Source organism: Lithobates pipiens, unplaced genomic scaffold, assembly GCF_037356315.1.
Source record: "Lithobates pipiens isolate NorthernLeopardFrog02 unplaced genomic scaffold, aLitPip1_a1.2 Scaffold_18, whole genome shotgun sequence".
NCBI lineage: Eukaryota > Metazoa > Chordata > Amphibia > Anura > Ranidae > Lithobates > Lithobates pipiens.
The window spans coordinates 339,341,951-339,361,984 of NW_027507758.1; the positions used below are offsets into that span (position 1 = coordinate 339,341,951).

The following is a 20,034-nucleotide window of genomic DNA, read 5'->3' on the forward strand; positions in this document are numbered from 1 at the left end:
TTGGGGGCCTGGTGGGAATGTAGGGTTATTGAAGAGAGGAGCCCCTGGGGTTTGATGGGAGCGAAGTGGCTATCTCCTACAGAAAGAGTACCGTAAATTTAGAGAATGGGAAATAGTAGGGCTTAGAATTGCTTTAGAGCAGGGATGTGCAATTAGTGGACCTCCAGCTGTTGCAGCACTACAAGTCCCACAAAGCATAGCAAGACTCTGACAGCCACAAGCATGACACCCAGAGGCAGAGGCATGAAGGGACTTGTAGTTTTGCAACAGCTGGAGGTCCGCTAATTGCATATCCCTGCTTTCGAGTATTTCTAGGAGACTCACAGGACTAAGTCAATTATTAAGGGGAGAAAAGCCTGATTCTCAAAAAAGACCCAATCAAGTCGATAATGGGTGGAGTAGAGTGGATTAGTTAAATTAACTAAGCTGCAATATAATACTTCTGGAAGTCAGGAACTCCCTAACCCCCTAAGTCTTTAGGGGAATACATTGTTGCCTCTGGTTCCCTATATAAATGTAAAAATTCTAACTTTAAAGATATGACGTGCAGACACCAGCACCAGAACAAAGAGTATTGAGATTTGAGTCCTCTAGATTGATATTTATCACTTCTGACTTATCCAATTGACTGGTAACCCTGAGATCTTTCTAAACCAGGTTAAGAGATAAAACAATCAGCTCCTAATTTCAGCTTGTTCAATTAGGCTTTGTCAAAAAAAACTAGAAACTGAGTGATTACTAAGCACAGCCACACCAGATTCTGTGTGCACCAGTTTTAGTAAATCTTGCCCATATTGTTCTTGCTGTCATACACTTTACATATGGTGAGTTTTATGGTTGAAATTTATTTTGCTCATGAGAGCAGATCATGATACATTTCAAAGTGTATATTCAACAATCCATATGAGCTAAAATACAGGAGAAAATGTATATTATAAAGAGACTAAATCAGAGAAATATTAACTTTTTGTAAAATGAAAATGAAAGTTGACAGCTGTAACATATTAGTTTGTTCATGTACCAATAGGTAAATTAAAATGACAGCAATTACCTTATTCTGAAACAAGCCTTTTACAGGAAACATGTAAGAGGTTTGTACAATATCACCATATTCATTATTATTGTAAAAGTAAAGGATGAGATTGGCATTAGGAGCCCAGGAGTGCTCTGGAGTGAGGCTGAATGAGGTCCTGTTTTGCCTCCCAGCAGACACAATCAGATCTTTAGCCATAACCTGCAATATAAAAAAAAAATGTTTGGCAAAATAGAGAAGTTAGTAATACCATAATTGTTTTAAATAGTGTTAAGACGGGTACCAACTCCAGGAGCAGTGTGGGCCTACCATAAATCTACTTATAGGCAGGGCCAGTTGATTGGGCCCTGAGATGGAGTAAAGGTACACAAAGACCAAGGTAGGCGGCACCATTATTATTTGGTAAAGCAAAGGTAACAACACATGTCAGATGTTGGCAAAGAGCTCACTTACAGTTCTAAAAACTATGGCATGGAGATTCAATATTACAACAGCTCTCAACACTGTTGGTGGTAACTTAACACAGTCTTTGTATTTGAGAAGGAGATTTTGGTAGGTAATGTTACCATAAGGCTCGGTTCACACAGTAGGCGGCACAACTTGCAGCGCCGCGACCTGCCGCGACCTGCACACAATCAGCGGTGACTTGCAAAACGACTTCTGTATAGAAGTCAATGCAAGTCGCCCGAAGTCGCCGCAAAAGTAGTACAGGAACCTTTTTTCTAAGTCGGAGCGACTTGAGTCGCTCCTATTAGAACGGTTCCGTAGTACAGAACGGGGCGCGACTTGTCAGGCGGCGAGGTCGTCTGGACAAGTCGCCCCTGTGTGAACCGAGCCTAACAGCATCTGATGAAAGAGGTGACTGACAGGCAGTACAGTTTGTGCAGGCACCTTTAGTAACCAGGTAGGTGGGTCCCAACTCTCTAGGGTTTCCAGATAGCAGAGCCAAGCATAGCATCCCTGCACTGTCCCTTCTCGACTGGAACCTCTCCCTAGCGTTAAGTGCACTGTTCCTAGCCAGTGGGAATCCTGTCTCTACACTACTCACTTCACAAATGTGTGCCAGCAACAGTGGGACAGTGCTATTTATTATCATTGATCCCACTTAAGATGGACGTGGAGGTCAGCCAGTGCAGCAGGGCCCAATCGGACTGCTGCTCTCCTGATGACACCTATGGAGCCTTCAGAGGAACAAAGCTCCTCTCAACCTCCATTATTCTGTGTACAGCAGCCAGCTGAACAGTGTCACCTACAGTAGAGAGGATACCTGCCTACATGCTGTTTACTAGAAATATGTACACTGATTGTGTGGGCAGTACAGTAGCTATGTTGTTAGCACTTCTGCCTAGCAACACTAGGGTCATTGGTTCAAAACCCAACCACAACCCAACCACAACACTACCTACCTGGAATTTGCATGTTCTCCCTGTGCCTGTGTAGGTTTCTTCCCACACTCCAATGACATGCAAGTAGGTAATTGGCTCCTGTCAAAATTATCCCTGGTATGTGTATGTGCTGTATAAATGTGAGTTAGGGATGTTCGACTGTAAGCTTCTTGAGGTCAGGGACTAGTGTTGTATGTAAAGCACTGTGTAAACGGTGCTATATAAGTACTTGTAATAAATATATTCTGCATGTTCAAATTTCATACAACATACCACATAAAAGAGCTCTTCCACTTCTGTAGGGTAGGCATCAATCTCAAATTGAAAGGGAGTTCCGACCTGATATTAAAATGATACAAGTGAGTATCCTTTACACTGGCATCCAGAAGTTAAAAAAAATGTTCATTCATTTAAATTACCGTTATGGGTGAATGTGGATCTTTAATCTGGATGTATGTGTTTATTCCATATGATTTGTACAAGTACAAGGTTTGAGTGTTATTCCGATACTCAACCTGAAAATGAAAAAAAAAATAATGCTAGGAAAATGCAGACGATTTATATTACCTGAAAACAACTACTACTAAATTTATAGTAATAATAAATCTAAAATAGCCCATAGGAGGTGCAACTGACATGTGGTACTTGCTTTTTGCTGCCTACCTACAGTGACCTGATCGTCTTCAGCTGTCAAAACTGCTCCTGCTGCCATCTGCTGCTTTTATGAGTATTTAAGGCCTAGCCTTGCATGCAAAGCTACATTTGTTCTACGTTGTAGTATAACTTGCGGTATTCCAAACACATGGGTTAAGCTGTCTGGGTGCCTCTAATTCAGTGTCCACTAACAGTTCTGGTGCTGACTGCTGTGCACCTTCTGAAGGACTTGACATTGACAGATTATTGTTGTCTGGTTGTATCCCTGCAAATTTTACAGTCTGCCTTATACCTGTCAAGTGTGGCCCCCTGCTCAGCTCTATACCTGGAGGATTTCACAAAACTAATGCATCTACGATATTGTCTCTATGGCCTCTGAGCTTGCAGCTGCTGAGACCTTGTCTGATACTTTCAATTCCCTTGTTCAATGTGTTTTTATTGGTTTAGTAGGTTACAATGGTAATAAGGCACATGGGTTATAGTTATAGTAATTGAACATTTGGCCAAGTAGACCAGGTTAACATCATATAGCAAAACAGAAGAGGTTACAATAAGTCAAAAAGTGGTCACCTAACATTGTTATTGTCAGGATAACTTTTATTAACATAAACAATGCTTTAGAAGGGGCCTGCCAGAGTTTATAGTGATGTAACCAAGGGAGGCGGGTGTAGATAGGCGATCAGATATAGCCAAATGTCATTAGCATTGTTGAGTGACAAGCTGGGCATCCCAAACTGCCTACAGTTTTGGAGAGGGGAAGAAGTGGGGAAAGGGGAAAAGAAAGGTGGTGAAAGGAAAAGGGGTCAAGGTTGGGGATCCTAGGGGTCTGCTGGGTGAAAGCACCTGAAAACGATGTATCGTTCAAAGGAATAGTAGATCAGCTCGGAAGCAGTAGTGCAGTGTCAAAGTGTGGAGGAAGGTCTACCCTTGGCTGCCAGGTCTTTCACTATTTTGTGATATTATATTTTAGCACTGCCTCAATTTTGACATAAACCATTGCTTGTGTCACCCTATTTTTAGTTTCAACCAAGTTGAATGAGGAAGATTTCCATGCTTTCACTATGGTTTGCTTGGCAGCCATGGTCTCTCACTATAATAATTTAAATTGGGTCTTTATAATATCATCTGGCTGACAGTTCAAAATGATCATTTGCAAAAAGTGGGTATGGAGAACCTGGAAGACATCCATCCAAAACAAGCAAATTGTGGGACAGGTCCACCACAAATGGAAATGGGTGTCATGCCTCCGCATCCACAGGAGAGGACATATGTGTATACTCTGGCTGGGATCAGGTACCTTCTGATCATAACCTTATAGTTTGTCTTATGCCGCGTACACATGATCGAATTGTCCGGCGTACTTAGTCTGGCAAACAATCCGGCGGATAGTCCGGTGGACTTTCTACCGAATGGACTTGGCCACACAGAAAGTTTGGCGTTTGCTAGCGCGATGACGTACAGCAGGTACGACGGGACTAGAAAAAGGAAGTTCAATAGCCAGTAGCCAATAGCTTCCTTTTCATACTTGCTTCTGAGCATGCATCATTCTTAGTCCGCTGGACTAGCATACTCATGAACGTATTGTCCGCTGAAACCCAAGTCCAGCGGAAAGATTGGACTGCAAAAATACTTTATAAGTCCGCTGGATTTTACGCTGAGAAAGTCCGCTGAAGCCCACACACGATTGGATTGTCCGGTGAAATGCGTTTCGGCGGACTATGTACGCCGGACAATTTGATTGTGTGTATTCGGCATTAGTGTCTGTGTTAGTCCATATTGCATTTCCAGTCATCTGATGTTAAAGCGACTCCAAGGTCCATTTCCCATTTACGTGGATAATCTTGAAGGGTACAACCAGGTTTATCTAGCAGTTGTAAGTAAAATTTGGTGATTACCTCAAGAGCTTGGGGGTCTGGTTTACAAAAGTGTTTAAACTGGCTCCTGCCCTATCCCCAAACCTTCCAAGGCATCCAAGTCCCCCAAACTCTTCCATAATGGGGAGGCACTCATACTTGCAAAGTGGAGGGATGTCTGTGTGCAGGCATGTAGGATGCCCATATGTCAGCTACATGCATGCAAGAGGACTCACCAGAGGCTACATGCTAGAATTTGCCTGCTCTGTAGCTCAGTAAGTCCTTACTTACAGTCTTATGGAAGATCCTCATGACAGATGCCAGCCTGTTGGGCTGGTGAGGAGTCATGGACACTTTGTTGGTGCAGTGGATTTGGATACTAGAGATATCTCATCTCTGTTGGTGTATGGCCCTTCAGGCAGCTCCTTGTTTTGTAGACAATTCCTAGTTAAGTTATATGGAGCCTGTTAGTGTTTTGTTTCTTTTGCCCACCCCTTAGTTATACCGCTTTTGGATGTCCCATGTCAATGAATCTCAGTGTCCATCAATAAAGAGAAAGCAAACTGGATTTTTGTACTTACTATAAAATCCATTTCTTGATGTTCATTGAAAGACAGAGGTTCCACTGTTATTCTGATCATGCTTTTGGCACTGCATTTGTACACAACTGTCATTTTATTTTATAATGTGAGTATAACACTTTTTCAAATAATAAATATTGTGGAGACAGAATTATACAATGTGAGTCTCTCCTTTTGTGACCCCATACACCCGGGGGTCTGGTAGAGCTGTGAAAGAAAGCAGTTGAGGAGGATTACTGCTACTTCTGATGCCTTGTTGGTGGATTACTCTAACCAGGAGAGATTAAGGCAAGCCATAGTTAATTCTAATTTCTTTCCTTCCAGCACGGGTGGAAGAAAAGAAAATCGCTTGATTCCCCCATCAACACGGTCAGTTAGGGTCACAGTCAGTGTTGATGGGGGAATCCTTCTCACAGCACTATTGTATTCTTCAGGTAGGGAGTACTCCCTGCTGGCTGAACACAGTGATTACTGCTAGTGGCTAATGCCACTGGCAGCAATCGCATGCAACAAATCTGACAGGCTGGTTGTACCCAAGTCGATCGATGGATCAACTCAGGTACAACCAGCCTTCCTATAGATAGATCGAATTTCAGCCAGTCCCTGCTGAATCAGTTGACATTCAATCTATGTACAACCAGCTAAACTCAAGCCTGTTATGAAATAAGATAAGCTGACATTTCTGGTGAGTGAGCTTCCAATTGACTGGTGAAAGATCACGAAAATCACTATAAATTGAAGATTCACTGGGTGCTTTCTGGGATCAGTGATTGCACTTGAACTTTGTTTTCTGCAATCTTTCAAGCCTTTGACTACTAAATAAATGTGGAAGGGAATTTATTTTGTTTTTTTTTTATTCATGAACACATATCTTTCACTACAAGAGTGTATTTTAAAGTATTGATTATTTGTAACACATTGCTTATCTTTTGTGTTTGCTATACTGCAACATTTCACATTTTTGTGAAAAACATTGTTTATATTTTATATTGGTGTGTGTTTGGGATACTATTTAGCACTGTACTTGTGGAAGATTATTTTTTTCACTATCCTCATTTATTGAGGCCTTCACAAAAACAAACTGAATAGAGAGAACCAGCAGGACAATGTAATCTGACAGCTACACCCACCATTGTTGGAATACACTAATCAAGGAAAATGTTACATGTCTCTTTAACAGAAGTTGATCAAACAATCGACTTCTGTTGAACAGGGATTGCCACAGACTGAACAAAATTCTAATAGTCCCTGCTGAGCTGGCCAAATTATGTTCGTTGTATGGCCACCTTTACATTAGAGCTATAGAGTTCTATCAACAATAGGGTTTGTACAGCAACAGAAATATTGAAAACCAAAGGAAAACCAGCCTAAAACTTCAACTGCTGTATAAAATAAAATTAAAATGCAAAATTTCATATTTACCTGACTGAGAAAGGGGTTTTCCAGTGGTTATCACTTACCGTACATCAAATGTTTTTTTTTATTATAAAGTGAAAAGAAAAAAAACATGTCCATACCTCAAGCATAATCATTACAGTATTTGGAAGCACTTCAAGCTCTATTCTGCAAAAGCCATTCTGTGGTTTGATTTCTTGCTGAAGAACGAAGGAATCAGGAAAGTTGTAACCGTACCACCAGTAATATGAAGATTGGGTTATATTCACAGAAATGTTGCTTTCTTTTTCTTCAGCTGACAATGGCTCCTGATCCGCTCTTATGACTTTCATCTGTGAGTGTAATGGCAGTTATTAGGCTCACTTATTATTAGTAATACTGTGTGATATGATGCTAACTCCAAAGACATGCTGGTAGGTTAATTGGATCCTGTCTAAATTGTCCCTAGTATGTATGAATGTAAGTTAGGGACCTTAGATTGTAAACTGACAATAGCAATCTGTGTCCATCGAACCTGTGGTTGAATGTGCCTAACCTTATCTCTATTAGTCCAAGATTATTCTACATAAAGAGAAAATATTCGACATAGAGAGAAAAGATTTAACATTATAGAGACAATAGCAAAAAAGTTTGAATGTGCCTAACCTAACTCTATTAGTCCAAGATTATTCGACATAGAAAAACTTTGCAATGAATATTCAGCGAAGGAGATGCCACGAGCGGACATTTATGGTCAAATGCTCCGCCCATAGGCTATAGAGGAATTCTAATGTTGGTTGACTAATAATAATAATTAATAAATATAATTATTGCTAGTGTCATACAACATTAGAATTATACTATAGCTTGTAGGTGGAACATTCGACCAGAAATGTACGATTGCTGCGTTGTACGGTTTAGCTGCTCTGTCAAATCTTCTTAGAACATTCGACAGACACCATTTAACCAGAAGAGTTAAAAAACATTCAATCAGCATTGTAGAAAATATCTGAGACATATACTGCAGAATGTGGCACCACATCCAGTAATAATTAAGCAATAACAGGGGAAAAAAAGAGGAAAAAGGACATTTAAGGTTGCCACTGAAATCCCAAAATAAGAAAAAATGATTAAGGTCTCATATTATAGTAAAAATATTGAATTTATTATAATCACATTAAAACACATGATATAGGAAAAAACATGAACACGTCTGAAAGGTATACTGTCCCAAACATATAGACACATCAAGAAGCTGAAACCAGAATATCACATGGATAGCTTAGGGCAGGGGTAGGCAACCTGGGGCCCTCTAGCTGCTGCAGAACTACAAGTCCCATCATGCCTCTGGGAGTAATTGTAACTGCCAGCCTTGCAATGCCTCATGGGAAATGTAGTTCTACAACAGTTGGAGCACCCCGGGTTGCCTACCCCTGGCCTAGTAGACGTTTACAAGGTTGTCCTAGAAGGTCCCTTCCGGCTGAGAGCCAAACAAACCAAATTGCAGTGTCAGTGCCAATGGATTGCAATGCGAAGGAGAAAGAGACCTCTGCACTGCAAAATAAAGTTGGGAGGCTTATAGGGCTCCCTAAAACGAATTTGCTTACCAAAAAAGCCTACTTGCTTGAATTGAAGTGCAATGTAAAGCGGAGGTTGAGCTCTTGGGCTTTGGCACCAGGCTGGTCCACAAGATTGACGCTCGGTTTACACCTTAGCATTTTTTGCAGCCTGCGTTTGCACAGGCACAAAGCCCATTCAAATGAATGGGCTGCCATGCCCGTGTTTCCACAAAAAAGTGCATGCACCTTTTCATAAATGCAGCCTGTTTTACCTTTCAAATCTTTTTAAAACTGAATGGGTTGTTTTACAAGCTGAGGGTTAACATATACTTTAAAGGAGGCACTGTATGTCAATTAAACATATGTGATGAGGGTCTGTATTTTTAAAGCATTGTTATTCAAGACATTATTTTATACTGACCTTTGAAGTGAAATTTGTGCCAGGAATAAACTGTCCATTGTTGTTACGTAGCATAAATATGTACTCAGAAAACACTCTTGTAATATTTGAGGATGAACTGATTGTGATACCTATAAATATAACACGTGGCATTTTTTCAAAATAATGCAATATTGCAATTACACATAACATGTCCAACGCTGTGGGATTGATTTACAAACTCAAATACAAACTGTTCAATTAGCAAAGGGCATGATAACTGACCATAGTAAATAGGTTGGAGTTGTGTTCACCTTGAATTCTCAATCATATATAAAAAAAGTTTTTACAAAACCTAGATTACTGAAGTAATTTGAAAAGATAAAGGAAGGAATGGACTTTAAAGGCACATATAAAAAATATATAACAAATTGTAATAGTTCACAATTATTATATAAAAGTGCACATTGCATTATACAGATTAAATAGATAATATAAAGAAAGATCAATGGTTCCCTTTTTTCTTTGTATTATCTAATTATTCTGTATAATTAAATGTGCACTTGTATATAATAATTGTGAACTATTAAAATTTATTATAATTTTTTTATGTGTGTAGCGCTGATATTTTTGCCTATTAACCTCCCTGGCGGTACCATTATTTCGGATTTTAGGTGCTAAAAGCGGTACCATTATTTTGCATGAAAATTTGGCGTTTTATATTGTAGTCCTGCAATTCTTAGGAATAACTCTCTTAAATCTGTCCAAACCAGAGTCTAGCAGACATCCCGGGTATGATAAAGTTTGAAAAATTAAATCATAAATTATAATATAAGAAATAATTATAAATAATTGTACCAAATAATAATATAACAATAATAAAAATTATTCAATAATGTAATCACATCAAAAACACTGAAATTTGCTCAGTTGCAGAATTGTCACTGTCATTACTTTTCAGTATTTGATGACGAATCTCCCCACAAATCGCTATCGCTCAATTCTGCGAGTGATTCTAATTTATTATCGCTGTTTTCTAGCTGCTCTAAAATCATTTTTGATGTACAGTGACAGTTTTGGTTGCTATGGACAATCTCCAGTTTCCAGGTATAAAGAACAGCTTTTATTATATAAAACTACATGCAGGACACTGGGCAGACCACTAGGGACAACGGGGATGTGAAATGTTTACATACAGCAATGTAATCTGTAAGATTACATTATACTGTATGTATACTGTGTGTTTCACTTTTTGAATTTGGCGCCGATCTCCGTGCCCGTGCGTCGCAACGCTCGCAGGGCACGGAGATCGCCGATGTGATAGATCGAGCGAGACACGGCTCGCTCGTACAGCGGGGAGACGACGCTGGATCCGAGGGAGAAGGTGAGTATTCCTCCTCCTGGATCCAGCGATGCAGTCCCGAGTCTGACTCGGGGATACCGCTAATGGTATAAAAAATCCACCCCGAGTCAGACTCGGGAAAACCGTCAGGGGGGTTAATACTTTACAATGTAAGTCTATGAACAATATTATAGCTTAGTATTTGGTGCCATCCAGTGGCCAATGCAAGGAAATAGTCTTGAATTAATTTCCTTTTCTATAGTGTTGGAAAGATAACAGGAAGTGACTGTTGTTTACATTTTTGCTGTGACCTATCTACCCAGAATGCCAGGTGACCTACCCATGATCACCCTGTACTGAACTGCATGCTGGGTAGGCTATAAAAGGGCCGGTGCGGCCATTTTCTTACACTTCTGGACGCATGGTTTGCCTGTAAGGACCTGTGAGGAGGTCTCCAGAGAGGACAGCCTACAGTCACTGCGGAGCGGAATGAATATAGACTTTGCCATCCACCTGATTGCTGGAGAGACTGAGTGACCGAATCAGGAAGGATCCAGAGACACCTGTCGGAAGCCATCAGAGGGACCCGGTTCATCTTGCAGAGTGGTGTGACAGAATCGGCCGGCTAGAAGCAAGAGTGCAGAGTACAGTGCACCAGAGCATAGTTGTTACATTCCTCAGATCCAGTTGGAGAGAGGGCTGTTGCCCACCGTTTATTATGCACTTCCACACATTTAGACTTCTATACAGTGTTGCTGGGACCTCTAGTTCCACGGAGGGACATCTAATAAAGACTGAGCTTAGGCAGGCCTAAAGCCTACCCTTTACCACACTTTAACACTGTGTTATACCAGAGGCAATTACAAGTGGATTACCTCACAGGAATCGTTCCAGTATTCCTTTCAAGTTAACCCTTAGTATTCCACTGTTGGATTACAAATTGTTACAAACACTAATAGCTAGCAGAAGAAAGAAGATCAAAGACTGCATCTTATATTGCAAGGCCTTGCACCTTTATTAAAGTAGGGGGAGCTCCCTTGTATTTGTATTGTGCCATATTTATCTATTGTCTAAACATTCTGTACTGTCATGTTATGTTGATGTGACAGTGCAACTGCTGTAATTATTACTTTAAACCTAACCATAGTAAAGATATGTTTTTGGTTAAGTACTTTGGTGTGGAGTATTGTTCCTTTTCCAGCAGGTGGAGCCATTGGATACCCAGGTAATAACAAACGTATACTGTTATTATATTGTATATTGTGGGGTTATCCTTCACCATTAGCTCCACACCAACATTGCACCACAGCTGTGTCAAGGGGACTGAGCCAAGTCAGTGGGGGTTCACTAGCAGAGTGCAGGCTCAAACAAATTCAGCAGCTCCTTCGGGGGTCAGTGCTACATGTGCCTTTAAAGTCCATTCCTTCCTTTATCTTTTCAAATTACTATTAGGATGGGACACCTTTTGGGTGCTCTGATTGCCACCCTAGGGCTTAGCAATAAATCTCTTTTCTAGATTACTGAAGTAAACACCGCTTTGCCTTATTTACTAAACTCTGTGAATATTCATTTTTTCAGAGTGAACAGTCTTAGCAGAGAAACGTTTTCAAAAGCCAGAAATACTTATAAACAAAGTAGTCATACTTCTGCACTATACATATACACTTGTACCATGTTATATCACTGTAATCCCTTGCTATACTGCCATTATAAAAATATCAGGATGTTTTCCATGTATACCAAAGTTAGCCTCAAATAGTTATAAAGGGAAAAGTACAGAATACACATTGTACATATTTATAATATTGGCCACAACATCAGAATGCAGTATCAGTTTTCAGCTGCCCTGCTACAGCCAAATAAATTATTTCCAGAAGAATGTGTCACATTTTTGGAACTTAGGACATTAAGGCCTCTTGTATGTGATACTCCTGTTTGAACATCAATTTTTTCAGCTGTTTTTATTTAGTATGTATTTTCACGCATATGCAGTTGAGCAATTTCAAAACATATTCTCGCATTCACAATATAGCAATGGACATTTGCACACAAATGTGTGCAATCGCTTGCAAATGTTTGCATATTTAAGCGTATTTGTGCGCATGAGGCATAAATTACTGACCAAAAATGCAGATTTTTTTTACTGAAGAATACATGGCGCTTGTTTATGCATCTGTGTGCATAGGCACATTACAATTAATGGGCTGTATTTTAGCTCAGTAAAAAAATAAACTATACTGAGCTTTTTCAAGCTGTAGTGTACAAAAGGCCTTATAAGCAAACTCTGTTATCTTACTTGAGGTGGAATTTCATGTATCTTTGACTTAATAGAAGAGGGCAGGGAAAGAATTACTGCATTTCAGCCCATGATTGCAGTCCCACAGCCCTGTTCATTTATAAGTAAACAATATTACCCGTCTTGAGGTGGAAATTCATGTGCCTTTGACTTACTGGATGGAAGCAGGGATGGGACTACCATCATAGCAGCCCATGATGGCAGTATTGCAGCCCTGTTCATTTAAAAGCAAACACTATTATCTCAGTGAAAATCCATGTACCTTCGGCTTATTGGATGGAAGCAGGGATGGAATTACTGCAATAGCAGCCCATGATGAGAGTATTACAGTCCGGTTCAAGCTACACCTGTAGTATAGCATAGGCAGTACTAGGGATGAGCCGAACACCCCCCGGTTCGGTTCGCACCAGAACTTGCGAACGACCCCCGCGTTCGAAACGAACGTTAGAACCCCATTGAAGTCTATGGGACTCGAACGTTCGAAATGGAAAGTGCTAATTTTAACGGCTAATATGCAAGATAGTGTCCTAAAAAGGGTTTGGGGACCTGCCTCCTGCCTCAGGGGACATGGGTCACTGCAAAAAAAAGTTTTAAAAATTGCCGTTTTGGTGGGAGCACTGATTTTAATGACGATTAAAAAAAAAAAGGTGAAATATTCCTTTAAATATGGTGCCTGGGGGGTGTCTGTAGTATGCCTGTGAAGTGCCACGTGTTTCCCGTGTTTGGAACAGTCCCTGCACAAAATGACATTAAACGGAAATAACACCATTTAAAACTGCTTGCGGTTTTAATGTTATATCTGGTTCCTGCAATATGGTTGAAAATCATTCAGAAAAATGGCATGGGTAGCCCTCCCTGCCCATTACCAGCCTATTTGGGTCTTGTACGCATATTAAGGGGAACCCCGTACCCATATTAAAAAAAGAAAATGCATGTGGCCCCCAGGCCCTATATACTCAGAACAGCAGTATACAGGCGGTGCAAACAAGACAGGGACTGTGTAGGTTTGTTGTGTTAAGTTGAATCTGTTTGTAATTTTCAACCGGTACATTTTTAAAGTGTAACTCCAGTCAAACAAACATGTAGCTCCAGTCAAACAAACAAGTGTAGCTCCAGTCAAACATTTTTAAGCTTTTTGGAAAACATAGGGAAGGGTTATCACCCCTGTATAATTTGTTTTGTCGTCCATCTTTTTTCATCTCACTTGCTGCTGTCTCCTTGCGTTTGCAAGTAGGAGATGTTTGTAAGTTGGATGTTTGAAAGTAGGGGCCTGCCCTATATTATAGCGGTATGTACTGGGTACAGAGCACGCAGACAGCACGCACTATCTCCTAACACTACTGACTGCAAGCTCTATTATTAACCACTTGACCACTGGGCACTTAAACACCCTTAATAACCAGACCAATTTTCAGCTTTCGGTGCCCTCACATTTTGAATGACAATTACTCAGTCATGCAACACTGGACCTATAGGAAATGTTTGTCCTTTTTTTCACACAAATAGAGCTTTCTTTTGGTGTTATTTAATCACCTCTCAGTTTTTTATTTTTTGTGCTATAAAAGAAAAAAGACCAAAAATTCTGCGAAAAAATGAATTTTTCTTCGTTTCTGTTATAAAATTTAGCAGATTAGTAATTTTTTCTTCATAAATTTTGGCCAAAATTCATACTACTACATATCTTTGGTAAGTCCACAAGCTATGGTGCCAATATCTGAAAATTGATCACACCTGAAGTACTGACGTCCTATTTCCTTTTTTTTTTTATTTTTCCACAAAATTGTCATATTATCAGGTTATTTCACACACACAGCATATGCATACCAAAAGACCCTGGAGAATACAATGGTGGTCGTTGCAAATTTTTATCTCACACGGTATTTGCACAGCAATTTTTCAAACGCGTTTTTGGGGGGGAAAAAACTGTTTTGTGCTTAAAAAACAAACAAAAAAAACAGTAAAGTTAGCCCAATGTTTGCATAAAGTGAAAGATGAAGTTATGCTGAGTAAATAGATATCAAACATGTCACTCTTCAAAATTGCACATGCCCGTGGAATGGCGGCAAACGTCGCTACTTAAAAAATCCCCATAGGCGACGCTTAAATTTTTTTTTACTGGTTACATGTTTTGAGTTGCAGAGGAGGTCTAGGACTAGAATTATTGCTCTCGCTCTAACGTTCTCGGCGATACCTCACATGTGTGGTTTGAACACCGTTTTCATATGTGGGCTTACGCATGCGTTCGCTTCTGCATGCGAGCACATGGGGACATGGGCGCTTTAAAAAATTTTTTTTTTTTTTATTGTTCATTTTACTTTATTTATTTTAGTTTGACATTTTTTTCCCCAAAAATATATTTTTGATCACTTTTATTCCTATTACAAGGAATGTAAACATCCCTTGTAATAGGAATATGGGGTGACAGGTCCTCTTTACAGTGAAATCTGGGGGCCAATATGACCCCACATCTCACCTCTAGGCTGGGAAGCCTGAAATAAAAAATAAAAAAAAGATTCTGGCTTTGATCGTACTGGCGAGTTGGTAGAAGCACCGGAGGGCGGTGAGGGGTGGGGGGCGTCTATGGCTGGGTATTTCAGGGTATCACCGAGTATGGCTGGGTATCTCCGAGTATGGCTGGGTATGGCAATTTATGGCAGGGTATTGCAGAGTATTGGGGGGTACTGCAGAGTATTGGGGGGTACTGCAGAGTAATGGGGGGTACTGCAGAGTAATGGCAGGGTACTGCAGAGTAATGGCAGGGTACTGCACTGCAGAGTAATGGCGGGGTACTGCAGAGTAATGGCGGGATACTGCAGAGTAATGGCAGGGTACTGCAGAGTATGCACTGGTATTGCAGAGTATTGGCAGGGAATTGAGGGGTTAAATTCGGTGAGCAGCGATGTGGGCACTGCAGATGCAGCCCACATCGCTGCTGACACCGATCTCTTTCCCCTCCGCTGTACCGATCGGTACAGAGAGGGGAGGGAGGAACCGGCGTCATGTTGTTTACAAGTGATCACTCCGTCATTTGACGGAGCGATCACGTGGTAAACGGCCGCGACGAGCGGCCGTTTACCGTGATCCGTGATGCGCCGGGTCCTGTGGACCCGGCGGTCACGGATGCTCTCGAGTGCGCGCCCCAGGGGGCGCGCGAGAGCAGAATTCTGGGAGGCCGTTAATTAACGGCCTCTCAGAGTTAAACAACCGCCCTGAAGCCGTTAATCGGCAATGGGCAGTTGTTAAGTGGTTAAAGCTAGATCACTAGCTATATAGGTGAGGTGAATATAGTGGTGTATACTGCGGTCAGGGCACAGACAACAACCACTACACAGCAGCAAGATAGGAAATCAGCCAAAAACGATCGGTGTGTACTGTGTTGAAGGTACACAGAACACCCACTGCTTCAGATGCTAACACACTACACGAGGCCGCCTCAAAGGCGGCCTTATATAGTGTGGGGCGTGCACTACACAGCCTGAGCTATGATTGGCCACAGGCAGGATGACTGTGGCCAATCATGGCTCTCCTCGCTGCTGGCGCTACGATTGGCCAAGCATGCGGGGTCACAGTGCATGCTTGGCCAATCATGAGCCAGCAATGCACTGCGCCACCGCAGTGCATTGTGGTCCGCGTGCGCCACTCGAATTTTGACGCAAACGGCCCAAACGTTCGGAATTCGCCGAACGGCCGAACAGCCAATGTTCGAGTCGAACGTACGTTCGACTCGAACACGAAGCTCATCCCTAGGCAGTACTATCTAACACTGTGCCGAGTTGAGGTCAGTACAAAGACTATAAATACAAAATATAGTTGCACTGCTTCTTTAAAACTGCGTTCTCCCCTTGGGAATGTCCTATTGGATGAAACACGTCGGAGCAGAGCCTGTGCAGACATCATCACGCCTACTGGAGTTAGTGGCGGTGCTGGAATCATTTCATGCTATTATGAAGCCAATTTATTTGAGTAGATGCACAGTACATCAGGTTAGTAAAATCAACAGGTTGCACTATGGATTGCTGTTTATTTATTTTGCCAGATTGATATGCATGGTGGAGGAAAGGCGTTATTACTGGATCCCTGCTGATGTGCCCTGTGGTTTCCAAGTGCTTCTGAAACATTTTCCTGCTGTGATGCTTGCCGGTGTGCCATGTGGTTCCCATGTTTAGTATGTGAGACCCCTGATCCAGAGCACTATTCAGGCTACCTATTCTGTAATTGGGGTATAATTAATTAGTAAGACGCTGCATTTTTTCGGTGGTGGTATAGCCCACATAATGTTCACGTGGATGGTTTATTGCCAATTGCAGTATTGGAGTGGTGTTGGAACTCACCCGAACATATACGTTTCGCTTGCTTGAACTTTATTTCATTGTTTTATTGCATCATTGGAGTGGTGGTGGAGTTCACCTAATATGGTTGTAAACAATCACTTTGTAAAACCCACTTAGTTTGAAGTAGAAATGAAAGGCAAACATTTGTGTATAGATAAAAAAATAATTATTATAAATACCTTTTTTCCCTATTTTTATAAAGGATCACTTGTCTCTGTTCGCACAAGCTGGGAGGAGGAGAAGCAGCAGCACACTGAGCTATGACAGGGAACAGACGACCAGTGATAAGCTCATTAGGAAGCAGGGGGAGAGGTTTGTTTACACTTACCTCTCCCCATTCTTCAGCTCTGTGACTCGATCTCGGGACACCGGCGGCGATCGGGTCCACGGGTCCCGCGGCAGCGGTCATGGAGCTCAGGACCAGGTCGCGAGTGCGCCTGCAGCTGGGCTCTTAAAGGGCAATGTACCTGTACATGCTTGTGCCCAGTTGTGCCATTCTGCCGATGTATATATCGGCGTGAGACAGTCCTTAAGTGGTTAAGGGGAACCCTGCACACAAATTAAAAAAAAGGAAAGGCTTGGGGCTCCCAGGCCCTATATACTCTGAACAGCAGTATACAGACGGTGCAAACAAGACAGGGACTGTGGGTTTGTTGTTAAGTAGAATCTGTATGTAATTTTGAACTGGTACATTTTTAAAGTGTAGCCCCAGCCAAAAAATAAATATTTAAGCTTTTTGGAAAACATAGGGAAGGGTTATCACCCCTGTAAGATTTGTTTTGCTGTCTGTGCACCTCTTCAGAAGATTTCACCTCACTTTCTGTCACAATGACAAATGCTTTTTGAGTGGAGAGGAGACACGTTTTTCCCATATTAACTCTTACAGGAGAGAATTTCCCTTGCTAGGGGTAGATGTCATCTCACTTTCTGTTGTCTCCTTCTGTTTGTAAGTAGGAGTTGTTTGTAGTTTGGATGTTAAATATTAGAGGCCTGCCCTATATGCTCTCCAGAAATTTGGGCCTAAGGTGTTGGTGTTGCCACAACACTGTAAGCCCTCACAGTTAGGCCGCGTACACACGCGGGGACTGTTCGCTCAACTTTGTCCGTCAAACAGTTTCAGCGGACAGTCCGCTCAAAATTAGCATGGACGGACTTGCCCACACACGACGAACAAACAGTCCGCTGAAACCGTGCGCGATGACGTGAACGGCACGTACGACGGGACTAGAAAACGACATCCTATACACTGCAATGCAAACTTTGGCGTGTAAATCCTTTCTGAGCATGCGCGGAACTTAGTTTGACGAACAAGCCTACACACGAGGGGACTGTTCGCTGAAACAAAGTTTCAGCGGACAGTTTTTCGGAATTTCCGAAAAACTTTGTTCAGCAGACTGTCCGCTGAAACTGTCCGCTGAAAGCCCACACACGAGCGGACTGTCCGCCGAAACACTGTTCAGCGGACAAAGTTGAGCGAACAGTCCCCGCGTGTGTACGCGGCCTTACTCTTGGTGGGAGCTGAAATGCCCTGCTGTGAACTATTATAATCAAGAATTGTAATTACATATTATTGTTGAACAGTGGTAGAAAAATTGGGCCTTTGGTGGTGGTGGTCCTGGTGCCACAACACTGTAAGTCCTCACAGTTACTCTTGGTGGGCACTGGAATGGGCCCTGCTGTGAAATATTATATCAAGAATTGTAATTACATGCACCTGTTGAACAGGGGCAGAAAAATTGGGCCTTAGGCACTGGTGCCACAACACTGCAACCCCTCACAGATACTCTAGTTGGAGCACAGGAATGAGCCCTGCTGCAAAGTATTGCACCAAAAATTGTAATTACACACCCCTGTTAACCACTTCAGGACCGCCGTATTGCCAATGTACGTCAACACAATGGCACAGGCAGGCACAATCACATAGATGTACGTGCCTGCCTTCCAGCGGGTGGGGGGTCCGATCGGACCCCCTCCCGCTGGTTACGGCGGTCCGGTTCGCTCCAGGAGCGCTCCGTGATGAGGGGATGGCCGTTGGTTTTCGGCCACCCCCTCTGGATCGCTCCTGGCCAATGAGAAGCTTCCTCCCACTGTGTATTGTTTACACAGGAAGGAGGAAGTGATGTCATTCCTCCTCGGGGCGGTCTTTTTGACCGGACTACGAGGAGAAGACTAATAGTAAGTGTGCACCAACACTACACTGACATGTAGGTACACACAGGCACACAAATCCCCCCCCCCGATCCCCCCCCGATCCCCCCCGGATCGCCCCCCGATCCCCCCCCGCCCCCCCTCCCCCCCCCCAGTCACAGTGTCACTGATTGCATTGATCATTTCTTTACTGATCAATGCATTCAGTGTCAGTTGTGACAGTAAAAACTGTCAGGACAGTTAGTGTTAGGTCCAGGGTAGCCCCCTATCACCCCCCAATAAAGATTTAACCCCCTGATTGCCCCTAGAGTTAACCCTTTCACCCCCTTTTGCCAGTGTCACTAAGCGATCATTTTTCTGATCGCTGCATGTGTCGCTAGGTAGCTAGTTATTTTTTTAGGTTCACCGCCAGGTTTTTATATCGCTAGGTACCCCGATATACTACCCAATAATGGTTTTAACCCCCTGATTGCCGCTAGTTAACCCTTTCACCCCCTTTTGCCAGTGTCACTAAGCGATCGTTTTTCTGATCGCTGCATTAGTGTCGCTACAGTCGCTAGGTAGCTAGTTATTTTTTTAGGTTCACGCCAGGTTTTTATAGCGCTAGGTACCCCGATATACTACCCAATAATGGTTTTAACCCCCTGATTGCCGCTAGTTAACCCTTTCACCCCCTTTTGCCAGTGTCACTAAGCGATCATTCTTCTGATCGCTGCATGTGTCGCTAGGTAGCTAGTTATTTTTTTAGGTTCACCGCCAGGTTTTTATATCGCTAGGTACCCCGATATACTACCCAATAATGGTTTTAACCCCCTGATTGCCGCTAGTTAACCCTTTCACCCCCTTTTGCCAGTGTCACTAAAGCGATCGTTTTTCTGATCGCTGCATTAGTGTCGCTACAGTCGCTAGGTAGCTAGTTATTTTTTTAGGTTCACCGCCAGGTTTTTATAGCGCTAGGTACCCCGATATACTACCCAATAATGGTTTTAACCCCCTGATTTCCGCTAGTTAACCCTTTCACCCCCTTTTGCCAGTGTCACTAAGCGATAATTTTTCTGAACGCTGCATCAGTGTCGCTAGTGTCGCTAGGTAGCTAGTT

At 42.3% G+C, this 20,034-nt stretch overlaps 1 protein-coding gene across 1 annotated transcript in view; it reads right to left on the reverse strand.

The window, feature by feature from the left end:
- LOC143988097 (CD109 antigen-like) overlaps positions 1-20,034 on the reverse strand; it is a 169,851-nt gene that overhangs the window by 86,115 nt on the left and 63,702 nt on the right. The window contains exons 10-14 of the mRNA XM_077487380.1: positions 8,861-8,970; positions 7,024-7,233; positions 2,838-2,933; positions 2,692-2,757; positions 1,052-1,234 (exon numbers count right to left, since the gene is read on the reverse strand). Of these exons, the coding sequence (XP_077343506.1) occupies positions 1,052-1,234; positions 2,692-2,757; positions 2,838-2,933; positions 7,024-7,233; positions 8,861-8,970 (665 nt within the window). The remainder of the gene's footprint in view (positions 1-1,051; positions 1,235-2,691; positions 2,758-2,837; positions 2,934-7,023; positions 7,234-8,860; positions 8,971-20,034) is intronic.